The sequence below is a fragment of the Micromys minutus genome (genome assembly GCF_963924665.1).
Source record: "Micromys minutus genome assembly, chromosome: 29".
In the NCBI taxonomy this organism is placed as follows: Eukaryota; Metazoa; Chordata; class Mammalia; order Rodentia; family Muridae; genus Micromys; species Micromys minutus.
In genome coordinates, this window is record NC_137964.1 from 229754 (window position 1) to 245046 (window position 15293).

A 15293-nucleotide genomic window follows, 5' to 3' on the forward strand; every position below is an offset into this window, starting at 1 on the left:
GCTGGTTCTGGCCTTGGTTGTGTTTGAGACAGCTTCTCACTATATATAGCCCAGATTAGCCTGGAACCCTCAATCTTCCAGTCTCAGCATCATTTGCATGATTACAGGAATGTCCCGCCCCCATTTGCCTCTCCTGCCCCGTTTGACTTTTCCTCTGTTGTCTTAGGCTTGCCTGGAATGTTCCAGCTTCCTCTCCTCGAGCTATGAGGTGAGCTCTGGAGCGCACGTTGCTGGGAGTGTCAGTGTCCCACGTGCTCCTGAGCAGACACCAGAAGTCTGAGAGCCACTGGGGAGGGTGTGGCACCGTTTCCTACCGCCCTCCTCTCGCACTTTCCACCAGATCCTGCTTTGCCTCGCGTGCTGACGTCACACCAGGGCCGGTTTGGTCCCCGTGACCCACACATCAAGCTTCTCTGGGACAGCTCCGGAGGGCGCAGGGCTGCGAGGTAGGAGGCGCGCGGAGAGCAACCATAGGCGCGGGGACCTGATGGCTGGGGTGGGTTTGGGGGACGATGCGGAGTGGGGGTTCCAGCAAGCGCAAGCCCCGGGGACGTCCGGGTGGTGGTGGCTGCGTGCTTCCGTGCGGGAGGCCACGGGATGCACTCGGTGTACTTGGGTAGAGGTTTGGGTGAACCTTGGCGACTGGGATTTCCTACGTGTTACGCTGGTGATCAGGTTCCAGACTGCTCAGAGCTGGGTCCCAGGGGGCAGAGTGCCCAGTCCCTGCTAGCAGTTCCCCAGGACCAGGCAATAGCTTTGTCATCTTCAGATGGGGGTGATTGGGCTTTGGGAAAGCGCTTGAAGAATTTCCCAGCTAGGACCGGTGGACTGTTGTGGGACGTCCCGCAGAGGCAGGTGAGGTCTCTGGCCACCGGGCTGCTCCCCAGCCTGTGTCTGGGAGGGGAGTGACCGCCAGGGGATGTCACAGCTCCAGGAAGGTAAAGCCTCCTGTCAATCCAAACAGCTGGTTCAGGTAGTCTCCGAACTTGTCCCAAGCATAGCCGCTTCACTGACTGGAGGGAAACTGGGTTGGAATTTGGGGTTCACAAGCAAGGGTGGGGTTTGCACGGAGATGGGGGAGAAGCCTCCCCCATGCTGTCTAAGCTGTTCCTCTTCCCCAACTCCTTTGCATCTTGCATTTCCTTCTCCCTGAGGCTGCTCAAACCGCCTTCAAGATGTGGCCCTCAGTAAACCAGCCGCAGCAGCTGCTGGCATATTATGTCGTCTCCGGAGTAACAAGAAGCAGAGAGTAGGCTAGATGTTCTGATGTATGCCTGTAATCCTGGCAATTGGGAGGCTGAGGCAGGAGGATTGCTGCAAGTCTGAGGGCAGCCCAAGCTACATGGTAAATCCCTGCCTCATAATAAAAACACACATAAGACACATGAACAAGTATTCTGGGAGTTAGGGGACTTGGCCTTGGTCACCTCCGTCAGGCAGGCTGTCTCTACACTGAGTGACAGAACCTGTCTGGGGAGCTAGCGCCTAAGCAAGGGTGGGCATGCTGCCCCAGGCTCTGGGTGAAACAGGGAGGGAGGCAGCACAAAGGAAAGCAAACGAGGTATAGCAGCAGGGAGAAGGAATGTCTCCTCGCCACTGCACGCTAGAACAGTGGTTCTCAGCCTTCCTAATGTGGGGACCCTTCAGTACAGGTCCTCATGCTGTGCTGACCCCCAACCAAAAAGTTATTTTTGCTGCTACTTCATAACTGCAATCTGGATACTCTATAATTTGTAATGTAAACATTTGAAGTGCAGGCTGCCTGATGCCCTACCCCTGAGGGGGTTGCACCACACAGGTTGAGAGCCACTAGAACCATGCCAAGAGTTCCTGTTTCACCCTGTGACCCACAACCAGCCACTAGTGTTTCTGTGCCTCAGTTTCCCTATGTGAAACCATAGTATCGCTAGCTCTGTGACGTCTCAGGGTCTGTGTAGGCAGGCTACTGGACATGTACTGTCAGGACCATCAGCAGAGGGTGTCAGCAGACCATGACAGACACAGCAGGCAGCTAGGAGGTCTTTTTTTTTTTTTTTTTTTTTAGAGGAGTATTCGGCATGGCTGAGAGGATGGGAGGGGTAGGGTGGCTCCTCACAGTCCTGCTCTGTGGCTGCTTTGGCTGCCTGGACCACTTCCTCCTGCAGCTCCTGTCTCTGCATTACGTGTGGTCTGGTGAGGACTGGCCATGCAGGGTGGAAAAACTGAGCTCGTAGCCTGGGGACAGGAGCGTCCACTCCGAACCCCAGAAGGTGTATAAGGTCACAAGTGCTGCTCAAGAGGAAATGCTGTCTGTGTAGACATCCGGGCTACCAGACCTCAGAGAAGGACATGAGAAGGGACAGAGGGGCTTGCTTACTCTAGTGCCCAACTTAGACCTTGTCAAACCAACTGCAGGTCCATGTTGAAAGGTGAGTCCTTTGGTCATCACTGTCCCCTCCCCCCACATCCCCCATGGCCCATGTTGCCGTTTGTTTTCCTACTTGTTTGGCTTGTTCTCTTCTTTCTTTCTTCCTTCCTTCCTTCCTTCCTTCCTTCCTTCCTTCCTTCCTTCCTTTCTTTCTTCCTCTCTCTCTCTCTCTCTCTCTCTCTCTCTCTCTTTTATGTGAGATAGGGTTTCACTATATAGCCCACATTGGCCTCAAACTCATGGTGATCCTCCTGTCTCAGCCACCCAAGTACTGGATTTGAAAGCACAACATGTAGTATCCAGTGTCTTTTGGAGCTGGTGTGTCCTGTTCCTCCAAGCCCTGGGCTGGGGGGAGGGGTGCTTTCTCATGATGCTGCACACAGAGCAGATGCCAGGGTGTTTCCCTGGTCTGAAGATCGAATGAAGTGTTGAATAAAGACAGTCTCGGGCTGAGGAGATACCTCAGTGGATATTATACACCTCACCAGGCAGGAATAGCAGCCACATCTGTAGCCACAGCCCTGTTGTATGGAGGTGGAGATAGCAGACGCCTCAGAGCTCCCTGGACAGCCTGTCTAGCTGAACTAGTGAACTGCAGGTCAATAGACACCCTGTCTTAAAAAATAATGTGGCATGTGGCTGAGGACAATATGCTACGTTGACTTCTTGTTTCTGCCAGTGTGTGACACACACAGACACACAAATAGGCACACACATACAGACACAGACATATACTCAGACACACACACACACACATAGGCACATACACAGAGACACACATTTACTCAGATGCACATACACACAGAGAGACATACACAGACACATACAGACAGACACACACAGACACATGCCCATTTCACTCACAAAGTGATTTTGAGGGATATTTCTTTCTTCCCCAGCTTTTCAAGGCAGGGTTTCTCTGTGGAGCCCTGGCTGTCCCCGTTCTGAACTCTCTCTGTAGGCCAGGCTGGCCTGGAACTCAGAGATCTGCCTGTCTCTGCTTCCTGAAAGCTGGGATTAAAGGTATGTGCCACCACTGCCCAGCTTCTAAGGATTCAGAGTGGCTGATGAGATGGGCAGATGTTGATCAGAGGGATGAGGATGTCTGTGGTACCAGGGCTTCCCTTCCTTTCTTTTGAAGAAGATATGAGGTAGAGAAGCTGGGCTAATCCAGAGAAATGACACATAGATAGATCATTTCCAGTTACATGAAAGATAATTTGGGGAGTAGTTGTGTGGCTCAGTGGTAGAGCCCCTGCCTAGAGTCCCCCAGTGAGGGGCTGGGGTGTGGCTCAGTGGTAGAGCCCCTGCCTAGAATCCCCCAGTGAGGGGCTGGGGTGTGGCTCAGTGGTAGAGCCCCTGCCTAGAATCCTTCAGTGAGGGGCTGGGGTGTGGCTCAGTGGTACGGTTTACTCAACTTACATCAGGCCACAGGTTCCATCCCTAGCACTAAAGAGAGAAGACAGACAGACAAACTGAAGTAGTAGCTACAACCTGGAGGCCTAATTCAGAGGTCACTGTAAGACAGCACAGCCCCTGGGCTTGAAGCTTGGGGTGCTGTTTGTGTGCAGGTCTGGGGCAGGTAGGGAGTCTAAAGAGGTGCTGTGATTGGCATCCAGACACAAAAATAGGTTGGTGAGATGTGTGAGGAGTCAGGTGCTTAGCAGCCTGCAGGGCCTCCGTGGCTGCACACTTCCTGTCCTCGGAAGCTGGCGGTGCCGGGGCAGAGAAGGCAAGCAGCACCTTGCCTCCCGTGCTCTGCGTTACGTGTTCCTGCCTCAGCTGACTGCCCTGCACTGAGATACAAAAGGAAGCTCAAAGCAGCCTGTGGCTGGAGCCAGGCGTGACCTGATAAAAGCATGCTCTTGCCAGTCTTCGCTCCCAGGGAGGGAGGACTCCGGTGGACAGTGACTACTACAGCATGGGTCCGCCCGGCTGCTGTGTCTGGCGCAGTGGCTCCTGACTGTTAGAGGTGTAACTTAGACCATGTTCACACTCTAGAAACCAGGGTCTGGGAGACACTGGGTTGTCTTCTTCCCCAGAAGACAGTCCTGGGGTGCTCGGGGAGGGGTTCCCACAAGGAACCCAATGGTTTGGGAGGAGGGTCTGGTGGCTCTGAGAGGACAGCGTGCATCTTGCGATTGTAAAAAGCAGGAGGAGCAGCCTCTGCCTTTTGTGAAAGGCACCCTCTTAGCATTGAAGGGTAGATACCTCCTTATAGATCTGCTTCCGAGGGCTCAAAGCAGAGTTGGAGTCCCCTGGAAACGCACCTGTGAGGAGAGAAGGCAGCTCCACGCTCAGTTCTGGGATGGGGAGATGGCTCAGTGGGTAGAACACTTACCACACAAAAATGGGGATCTGAATTTGAATCCCTAATAACCATGTGGAAGACTGAGGCGGTACATCTGGGGGCTTGATGATCAGCCAGTCTGGTTGGATTTTTAAGCTCCCGGTTCAGTGAGAGACTTTTTCCAAAAGTAAGGTGGTCAGCAGTTGACTTGCCGTCAACCTTTGCCCTCCCACCCCCAACGCATGCACACACGCTCACACAGATGCAAACATGTCCACCCGTACCCCTTCCTACTTGATGATGGTACCTTCTAGTGTAGATGGGTCGTTCTGACTTGAATTCACAGGAAAACCTGCCTGTTGTCTGAGAGACAGCCATGTTGCTCAGGGCGGTGACTGTGGGCCTTGTGTGTCTTCCGCAGGGGGTCAGCAGGCTTTCGTTCACCTTGCTGAGGAATTCCAGAGCGAGGCAGAACTAAGCTCTGCTGTCTCTCAGTTCAGTCTCTATCTCCTGGGAACCCTGAGCAGCTACTCTTTAAGCCTGAGAGAAGGGTCTACGAGAGACCGTGGCTGTCCCCTGGGAGATTCATGGCCTGGAAAAGGAAATCGAAGGAGTGGCCAGGGGCCAAACACACACCATGGTGCAGTGCAGACCACCCCAGGAGTTCAGCTTCGGGCCCCGGGCCCTGAAGGATGCCCTGATCTCCTGCGACCTGGCCCTGAAGCAGCTCTATACCTCAGCCTTCTCCCCGTCGGAGAGGCTCTTTCTGTCTGAGGCCTACAACCCTCACCGGACGCTCTTCAGCACACTGTGCATTCACTCAGCCTTTGACTGGCTCCTGAGCCGTCCAGAGGCCCCTGAGGATTTCGAGACCTTCCATGCTTCTCTGCAGCTCCGGAAGCAGAGCCTGGCCCAGAAACACATTTATCTGCAGCCCATAGGTAGGCGAGGTGGGCTGGAGTCAGCAGGACTCCTGGAGGTGTTATTCTGTTGTTGAGCACTTAACTAGAGTTCCCCAGTGAGGGGCTGGGGTGTGGCTCAGTGGTAGAGCCCCTGCCTAGAATCCCTCAGTGAGGGGCTGGGGTGTGGCTCAGTGGTAGAGCCCCTGCCTAGAGTCCCCCAGTGAGGGGCTGGGGTGTGACTCAGTGGTAGAGCCCCTGCCTATAATCTCCCAGTGAGGGGCTGGGGTGTGGCTCAGTGGTAGAGCCCCTGCCTAGAATCTCCCAGTGAGGGGCTGGGGTGTGGCTCAGTGGTAGAGCCCCTGCCTAGAATCTCCCAGTGAGGGGCTGGGGTGTGGCTCAGTGGTAGAGCCCCTGCCTAGAGTCCCCCAGTGAGGGGCTGGGGTGTGGCTCAGTGGTAGAGCCCCTGCCTAGAGTCCCCCAGTGAGGGGCTGGGGTGTGGCTCAGTGGTAGAGCCCCTGCCTAGAATCTCCCAGTGAGAACCAGCCCCAGGCAGAACTGGCTTGAAGGAGATGGTCTGGGTTCAGCCAGGTTCCCGGATTGGCAGGCTGGCTTGCCTTTTTAGCCTCCCCCGTTGTCTACTGGTTATTAAGGTGTGTGCTCACAGTCCTGGCCATTACCTGGTCATAACCACTGCCCTAGGCTGTGCTGGTTGCTCAGGGGATACCCATCTTATAGGCTGAAAGCTGAGGCTTGCCTGGTGGTAGAGCTGGAATCTGGAGGAGGTGGGGTTTGAAGGCAAATCCTAACTGGCCTCATGCTCTCTTAGAGGACACTGGACTGGGCATTGAGAGGACTAGGGGGTCCCCAGTGAGTCCTTCCAGGTCTATTCATTAGGAAGAGACTGGCGGAGTCAGAGCAGCCAGGGCTTAGAAGACGGCTCAGCCAGGGATGCTAGGGAGGGAGGAGGAGCAATCTGGTCTCCGTGTTCTCAGTATACCAAAGTTTATCGCCGTGCCTGGTGGAGGGCCACACTTAGCGTCAGGATGGTGGACGGAGGGCGTGGTTTTCGAGACACTGACACACCCTGTTTTTTCTGGTCCTTAGAATGGTGCCTCGGTGGCCAGCCTGGGTTTTTGTTTTCTTTCTTAAAAAAAAAAAAAAAAAGATTTATTTTTTTATGTATTTGGGCACACTGTCACTATCTTCAGACACCAGAGGAGGGCACTGGTGTGTAATTCCATTACAGATGGTTGTGAGCCACCTTGTGGTTGCTGGGATTTGAACTCAGAACCTCAGTGCTCTTAACCACTGAGCCATGTCTTCAGTCCCAGCCTGGGTTTTCTGCAGCAGCTTCTTACTGCCTCTGGGCACCGAGGCTTCTGCTGCCCAGCACCCCTCAGCCTGCAGACTGCTCACGCCTGTTTTAGTCAGTCACCCCGCCATGTCTTCTGCTGGGCCTAGGAGGACTAGGCTAGACCTAGAGTCTGTCTGTCTTCTCCCCTCCCCTTCCCTCCCTCCCTCCCTCCTTCTTTCTACTCTCTTTTCTTTTTGACACGTGTATTTGTATCTCTCTGTGCTCTTGCTCACCTGAGTACAAATGTCCTTAGAGGCCAGAGATGTCTGCTCCCCAGGGAGCTGGGGTTACAGGCAGTTGTAAACTGCCCAACGTGGGTGCTGGGAATTGAGCCTGGGTCCTCTACAAGAGTGGTGTGTGCTCTCAACTGTTGAGCCATCTCTCCAGACCCTTTATTTTATTTTTGAATGGGAATTTCACGAAGTCTGGGCTGGCCCTGAACCCATTATTTAGCCAAAGATGACCTTAAACTTCTGACCCTTTGATCCTCCTGCCTCCACTTCCTGATCCTGGGATTATAGCTGTGCACCAGCATGCCCAGTTTTACAGTGATGGGGACAGATCCTGAGCCATATCTATTCTACCAGCTGAACCACATCCCCAGCCCCCAAGCCTGGGGAATTGTTTCTAACAGCTTTGGAGACCCTGCAACCACGGACCCCTGTTTTTATCCCAGGTCTGTGCCCTAAGTAGCATAGGCCGAGCATGTGCCCTCCCTCTGGTGGCTGTTCCCCATCCCAGATGTCCGCTGGTGCCTCTCTGCTACAGCCGGGCTGTGTTCTGCCCTCTTCTGGCGAGTTTCCATGCCTTTGCCTGCCTGGAGTTATCACGCAGGGCTGCCTGCCCAGTCAGGAAACTGACTTTTTTCACCCAAGGGGCCAGCATGGGTGGACCCACAGGCAGGAGGCCGCAGCCGACTGATGGGCTCTTGTACTGCTAGATCTGAGTGAGGGGCTGGAGGGATGCCCCCTGCTGGACCATCTTCGAAGCTGTGCCGAGGCTTTCTTCCTGGGCCTTCGAGTTAAGTGCCTGCCCTCAGTGGCTGCGGCTTCTATTAACTGCTGCTCAAGACCCAGCCGGGACGCTGATGGGCTCCAGCTTCACACCGGTAAGAGGGGGGCTGTGGGGGGCAGCCTGGGGCTTCACTGTGCAGCAGAAGATGCTTCCGGAAGAAAAGGTTGGGAGGAAGGAGCCCTGAGAGAGGGAAGGAATGTCTGTTGTTTATGCAGGCATGTGTGTGTGTGTGTGTGTGTGTGTGTATGTGCGTGTGTGCACGTGATGGAAAGATTTGTATGGTAGTTTTGTTTACATCAAATATTCTGTCAAAATTAGTTGACTTCTTTTTATTTTACAATTTTGAGACTTATTTTTTATTTATTAAGTTACTTATTAATTTTGAGACTGGGTCTCAGTAGGTAGCCCCAGATGGCCTAGAGCTCACAGAGGTCTACCTGCTGTCTGCCTCCAGAGAGCTGGGATTAAAAGCTTATGCCATCAAACTGGCCTTTTTTATGTTTTTAAAAATTAATTTTAGACTTTATTTTTATAAATATTGTATTAAAATATATTATGTTTTATATTATTTTGTAAAGAAGCTTTTGTACCTTTATGCGTTCTATTTTTTAATGTATGATGCTCTGTCTGAATGTACACCTGCATGCCAGAAGAGGGTATCAGATTCCTTTATAGATGGTTGTGAGTCATTATGTGAACTGAACTCAGGACCTCTGGAAGAGCAGCCAGTGCTCTTGACCACTGAGCCATCTCTCCAGCCCTCTTTGAAACATTTGGTGTTGTGGTTAGGCCATTTCTGCTGGACCTTGGTGCACTCCACACTTCTGTTACCAGCAACTGTGTCACCTGCACTTTGGATTGTGAACACATCTCTCTGACAGCCCCTTCATCTGTCACTCTGCCTGTCCTGACTAGGGTAGTCTCATGCTGGTCACATAGCCCTGCGGTTTTACCCTCTCCCTTCCCACACTTGACATCTCAGGTCTCCATTCCCCCCCCCCCCCACATCTTCCCCTTACAGTCCTCACTTGCGTAAAGCCAGCCATGCACTCAGTGGGGTGCAGCAGGGACATTCTCCTTGGCGGTACCCACAAGTCCCTGACCTCCCTCTCTTTTTGCACTGGCCTGGTTCTGCTGCAGTGCGCTCTTTCCTCGGTATTGGGTAAAGACCGTGCGGGACTCTGCTCTGTGCTTTCTTAGCGGTGTCTGGCAGACCCAGATGCAGCCGCTTCCCTGTCTTGTGCTGAGCATCTTGATCTTCATGAAGGTGCTCCCAGCCCCACTGCCATCTCTGCCTTTGTCTTGTGTCCTTTCCTCCTCTGCAGTCACTCCCTGGCTTTCTGGGGCCTCACTGACTACCCAGGTCTCCCTTTTCTCCCTCCTTCTGCCCTGAGTGGGTCAGAGTCCCTGCCCTGACCTTGACTGTCTGGGTGGTGCAAAGTCAGGGTCCCTCTTACCTGTAATCACCGCTGAGAGCCCTCTTGCTGCTTGATGTAACGTGTTCCCTGGGCCTAGGGACTGGGTGTGGATATTTTGGGGGTAAGTGTTCAGGTACCTGTTCCTTCCTGGGCTCTTTTTGTCCAGTGTGTGTGTGTGTGTGTGTTGTGTGGGAGTGTATGTGAGAATGTATGAGCATGTGTGAATGTGCATCTGCTAGTGTGAGTGTGTGAATGTGTATGTGCATGTGTGAATTTGAGAGTGTATGAGTGTGCATGAATATGTGAATGTGTGTGAGTGTGTGTATGTGAGAGAGTATGTATGTGTATGTATGAGAGTGTGTGTGAGAGAGTGTGTGTTTGTGAGAGAGAGTGTATGTGAGAGTATGTGTGTGTGAGAGAAAGATTGTGTGTGTGAGAAAGTATGTGTGTGTATAAGGGGGGGGGAGAGGGGGAGGGTTAATGCCTCAGGTCTTCCTCCGTCAGTGAGCTCCAGGGATCTCGCTGTGTCTGCCTTCTCAGTGCTGGGGTTACAAACCCTGGGACTGACTTTCTTACATGGGTCCTGGAGCTCTCCTCAGCCCCTGACTGCCCCTTTGGCCCCCGTCCCCCACATGGAAGGTGATGGCCTTGTGTACAGATCAGATGTCACGGCGCAGGAGACATGACCCAGGGAATGGCTGGCCCTGGGGACTCAAGGCCTCGCTCTCCTTGGGTCCCCACAGATGTGCTTATCTGCCACCAGCTTTGAGAGGGGCTGGTCCCGCACCGAGAGAGAGGGAGGCTCATCTGCCTGCCCACCCTGATCTTCCTGCAGATGGCATCTTGTCATTCTTGAAGAACAACAAGCCAGGGGATGCATTGTGCGTGCTGGGCCTCACACTGGCCGACCTGTACCCACATGATGCCTGGACCTTCACCTTTGGCAGATTTCTTCCGGGGCACGGTGAGCTGAGGTCCTAGTAACTGTTGCTAAGGAGACAGAATGACTGCATGCGTGTTCTTTCCCGGGAGTTGCTGTGTATGCCCTGACTTGAGACTATGTTCTAACTGGACCTGGGCAAGGGGCTGGTCCCCAGTAGACTGCATATGGCAGGGCCAGGGACCGGTCCCCCTTCTGGATGTCGTGGGCTGCAGGAAATGCTGGGTGGTTTCATCCTGGGTTCCTGAGCCATGCTGTCCCTTGGACTAGTTCTTCTGGCCTCTCCCCAGAAGTGGGTGTGTGTAGCTTCGCTCGTTTCTCTGGGGAGCTGCTGCAGGCCGGGCCCAGTGTTCCTGACCCAGCTTTGCTGGAGGCAGCAGCAGGTGGCCCTGAAACACTGCCACACGAGGGAGGACGGACCATGTGCTTCAGCGCCCTGGGCATGGTCCAGTGTTGCAAGGTGAGCAGGGGGGACAGGAAGGATCAGGGGCCCCTCCCTTGCACAGTTGGTGCTAAAAGAAAGGTGGCCCCTAATTTTAGAGTGAGTGATCGAAGACTAGAAGGCACTCTGGTTTGAGACCACAAAAATGTGACCCGATGGGGTTCTGGGATATGACCCCTGCTCCGGCTGGCTCTTGGAGCCATTGAGAAGGATACAGGGAGGGGGATGCTGGAATACTGCCCGGGGATCTGTTCTTACCCGAGGTGTTGGATTTCCTCCAGGGTTGCCCAGTGGGCTTGGGGATACCTGGGCGGGAGTTACAGGACGCAGAGACTGAGCGCCTTGTCCCCCTTAGGTCACCTGTCATGAGCTCTGCCACCTCCTGGGCCTGGGGAGCTGTCGCTGGCTCCGCTGCCTCCTGCAGGGGGCGCTCAGCCTGGATGAGGCACTCCGGCGGCCCTTGGACCTCTGTCCCATCTGCTTGAGGAAATTGCACCACCTTCTGGGCTTCAGGCTCCTGGAGAGGTACAAGGTGAGTGTGTGGGGAGCTCAGGGCAGCCACACAGAGGAAGGGGACAGTGTGTGTGTGTGTGTGTGTGTGTGTGTATGTGTGTGTGTGAGTGTGTGAGTGTGTGTGTGAGTGTGTGAGAGTGTGTGTGTGAGTGTGTGAGTGAGTGTGTGTGTGAGTGTGAGTGTGTGTGTGTGTGTGTGTGTGAGAGAGAGAGAGAGAGAGAGAGAGAGGAGAGCAAGAGAGAGAGAAGGACATGTGTGCACCATCATTCCTGGGGGGTGGGCTGCAGGTCTTTCTGTCAGATGGGACACCCAGGCTGGTGGCAGTGACATCAGGCTGCAGTTTTTAGAGGAGGGCAGGTGCAGAGCGCTCCCTGCCCGGAGCTGTATTTACAGAGCATTGGGGAGGCTCCTTCTCGACATCTCCAGTCCTTCCTCTTCTTTGCTGGACACTAGGAATCCTGTACCCAGAGGCGGTGCAGCCCCTAGGACAAAGGGGAAGCTGGTATCCAGGGAGGCAGCCGCCTTGGAGCCCCTGTTGGCTGAGCTGGCGAGGAGGTGCTGCCCTCTGCTGTCATCATGGAGTATTGCTACAGCCTCCACCCTTTATCCCTGTAGGAAGTCTTGTTTGCAAACGTGGCTCAGGGTTTGGGGTCAAATGCAGATGCTGCTTATTTTTTCTTGAAATCCACCTCTGCTTGAGATCAAGTTAAAGTCTTCAGTGCAGAGAGGAGACATTCCTGTTTGTGTGAACCAGTGTCTAGGCTCAACTTAACTAGGTGTGGGAAGGGAAGCCCGCTCCCCACAGGATTTTTCCTCTTTAACTTTGTGGTCTTGGCTCACACTTTTAATCCCAGCACTCCAGAGGCAGAGCCAGGGGTATCTCAGTGAGTTGATGCCAGCCTGGTCTACATAGAGAGTTCCAGGGCAGCCAGAGCTACGTAGGAAGACCCTGTCTCAAAACAAAACAAGACAAAAAAAACAAAACAAAACAAAACAAAACAAAAAACAAAACAAAACAAAAAAAAAAAAAAACCAAACAAACGAGAGAAAAGGAAAAAGATGTCATTTGTATGTGTATGGGTGTTTTGCCCATGTGTGTCCATGGGGTCAGAAGAGGGTGTCAGGTCCCTTGAGACTGGAGTTACAGATGGCTGTCGGCTACCATGTGGATGCTGGGAACCGAACCTGGGCCCTCAGGAAGAGCAACAAGTTCTCTGAACTGCTGAGATCTATCTCTCCAGCTCCGTTCTCATCCATTTGCTTACATGTGCATGTACCAGGTGCCTGCGGAGTTGGGCTGGCGCCCGGGGATAGGCCGTGGGGACTAGTGGAGCTCTCTCTGGTGGAGTCAGCTCAGTGTCACTAGGACAGTCCCTGAGGATTCTGGTAGGGGACACAGAGCTAAGTGAGGTCTAACCTCAAAGCAGAGGTGGGACACACTATATCTTGTCACATAAGATATAGCACAACTGGGGATGTGCTCTGTCACACAAGGGCATCCTTAGGGGGATGTGCTTCAGGAAGGTAAGGTCACACACAGCACAGCTGATGGTACGTGGCATTTAGGGACAGGAAATGTGTTGATTCTTCCTTTTGACTTAAAAATGCCTTACCTCAGAGCTGGAGAGATGGCTTAGTGCTTGAGAATAGTTTGGTTTCATAACCATGTCCAGTAACTCACAACTGCCAGTTAACTCCAGGTCCGCAGGATCTGATGCCCTCTTCTGGCTATTGTGGGTACTACATGCATGGGGTGCACATGCAGACACTCAGGCACATAAAACTTTTTTTTTTTTTTTTGAGACAGTGTTCATTAAATAGGTCTGGCTGTCCTGGTACTTGCTCTGAAGACCAGGTTGGCTTTGAACTTACAGAGATCCACTTGCCGTTGCCTCCCAACTGCTGGGATTAAAGGCACACAGCACAATGCTGGGCTAAATATTTTTTTAAAAAGAAGGAAAACAACAAATGCAAATAAATAAATAGGAGGGAAATAAACTTAAAAAAAACCCCACAGGTTTCTCTATGTAGTTCTGGCTGTCCCGGAACTCATTCTGTAGACCAGGTTGACCTTGAACTCAAGAGATCTGCCTGTCTCTGTCTCCAGAGTTCTGAGACTAAAAATGTGCACCACAACCACCCAGTGGAAAACAAAACTCTAGGGGCTGGGAAAATATCTCAGCAGGTATAAGGATGTGAATTTGGATCCCTAGCAGATAATAAAAGTTGGGTATAGGGCAGGCATAAGTGACCCTCGTGCTGGGGAGGTCAAAACAGTAGGGTCCTGAAGCTCGTCAGCCAGTCAGTCTAACCACGGTGAGCTCTAGGCTCAAGGAGAGACTGTCTCAAAAAACAAGATGTGAAATGAGGGTGCCTAGTGTTGATCTCTGTCCTCCATATGCATATGTGTACACCCTACACTTGTGTGGGTGTGCACTCACCCCCATGTGTGCACACACACACAAACACATAAAGTTCAGATTAACTATAATATAATCCTCACGTAATTTCCCTTTGAGCAGTGGCTGGGTTAACAGCTAGTTTGCCACATATGAAAGGTGGGTGTCTGGGCTGCGGCCTGGGGTGGTCCTCGGTGGTTCCCTTGCTAAGCTCAGCCTGTTCCTTCCCACAGAGACTCCACACTTGGGCTCAGATGATGGTGGAGATATGGTGTGGTCAAGAGGCTGGGGAGCCATCTGTGTTAGAGGACACCCTGCCCTTCAGTGCCGACTCCGGCATGGGCTGCGAGAGTGACACGGAGCCTGTCACCAGCCCGTCGGAGCCTGTCACCCCTGATGTGTGGAGTCACACCTTCCCTGATGGGCCCGAACCAGTGTCCGAGGACGGACTAAGCTCTCTAGTGGCCTCAGAAGTGTTGCTGAGACTCGGGGGGCCTGTGGATGCCATGGAGGAGTTCAAACAGTGGCTGGAGGCATGCATCCAGGCCCTGGAGAGGAAGGGGGCCGAAGAGGAGCTGGTCCAGGTGGACACGGCCGTGGATGCCCTGGGCCGGTGGGAGATGTTCACAGGGCAGCTCCCGGTGACCAAGCAGCGTGTGCCTTGTGGCAAGGACAATGTGGGGCTGCGCAGGGTCCTGGGGGACAAGTTCTCTTCCCTGAGGCGGCGGCTGAGCTCTCGCAGACTTGCCAAGGCCAGTTCTTCCCACTGCCGCTGGGGGGCAGAAAATTAACACAGCAAGATGGCCCACCCAGTGCAGAGAAGTCAGTTCCTGTGAGGATACTAGCCAAGTAGGGGTGCCCAGAGACTGAGGGTACTCTGGTATCTGCAGGGTTAAAACAAAGGTTCCCCAGAAGCTAAAGAAATGTTCCTTGGGTGCTTGACCACAGGGTCCCCATGTTGTGTGGCCTGCAGCCATAGCTGAGAAGTAAGAGGTTGCTGCATGCTTACTTCTCAGTTATTCAGGGCCTGGGCCTCCCTGCAGCATGGCTGTGTGTGTGTGTGTGTGTGTGTGTGTGTGTGTGTGTGTGTGTGTGTGTGCTACATGCTTACTTCTCAGTTATTCAGGGCCTGGGCCTCCCTGCAGCATGGCTGTGTGTGTGTGTGTGTGTGTGTGTGTGTGTGTGTGTGTGTGTGTGTGTGCTACATGCTTACTTCTCAGTTATTCAGGGCCTGGGCCTTCCTGCAGCATTGCTGTGTGTGTGTGTGTGTGTGTGCTGCATGCTTACTTCTCAGTTATTCAGGGCCTGGGCCTTCCTGCAGCATGGCTGTGTGTGTGTGTGTGTATGTGTGTGTGTGTGTGCGCTGCATGCTTACTTCTCAGTTATTCAGGGCCTGGGCCTCCCTGCAGCATGGCTTATGTGGCTGTATGTGTGTGTGTGTGTGTGTGTGTGTGTGTGCTTGTATCTCTGAGCACGGCTGGGCACATGAGTGCAGTTGCCTACAGAGGCCAGAAGAGGGCACCAGAGCCCCTAGATGTCATTACAGGAAGTTGTAAGTCACCTGATGTTGGTCCTCTCTGCAAGTACAGCATACACCTTTCAAGTCTGAGCCAT

The 15293-nt window shown here is 53.3% G+C and overlaps 1 protein-coding gene across 1 annotated transcript; it reads left to right on the top strand.

The window, feature by feature from the left end:
- Nucleotides 1–5334: 5334 nt before the first annotated feature.
- On the top strand, nucleotides 5335–14470 carry AMZ1 (archaelysin family metallopeptidase 1; the record flags this gene model as incomplete). Its single annotated transcript, XM_080940884.1, has 6 exons — nucleotides 5335–5638; nucleotides 7894–8061; nucleotides 10221–10349; nucleotides 10616–10785; nucleotides 11123–11299; nucleotides 13913–14470. The coding sequence occupies 6 exons, from the start codon at nucleotides 5335–5337 to the stop codon at nucleotides 14468–14470; spliced, it is 1506 nt and encodes a 501-aa protein (XP_080797010.1).
- Between the last annotated feature and the right edge of the window lie 823 nt (nucleotides 14471–15293).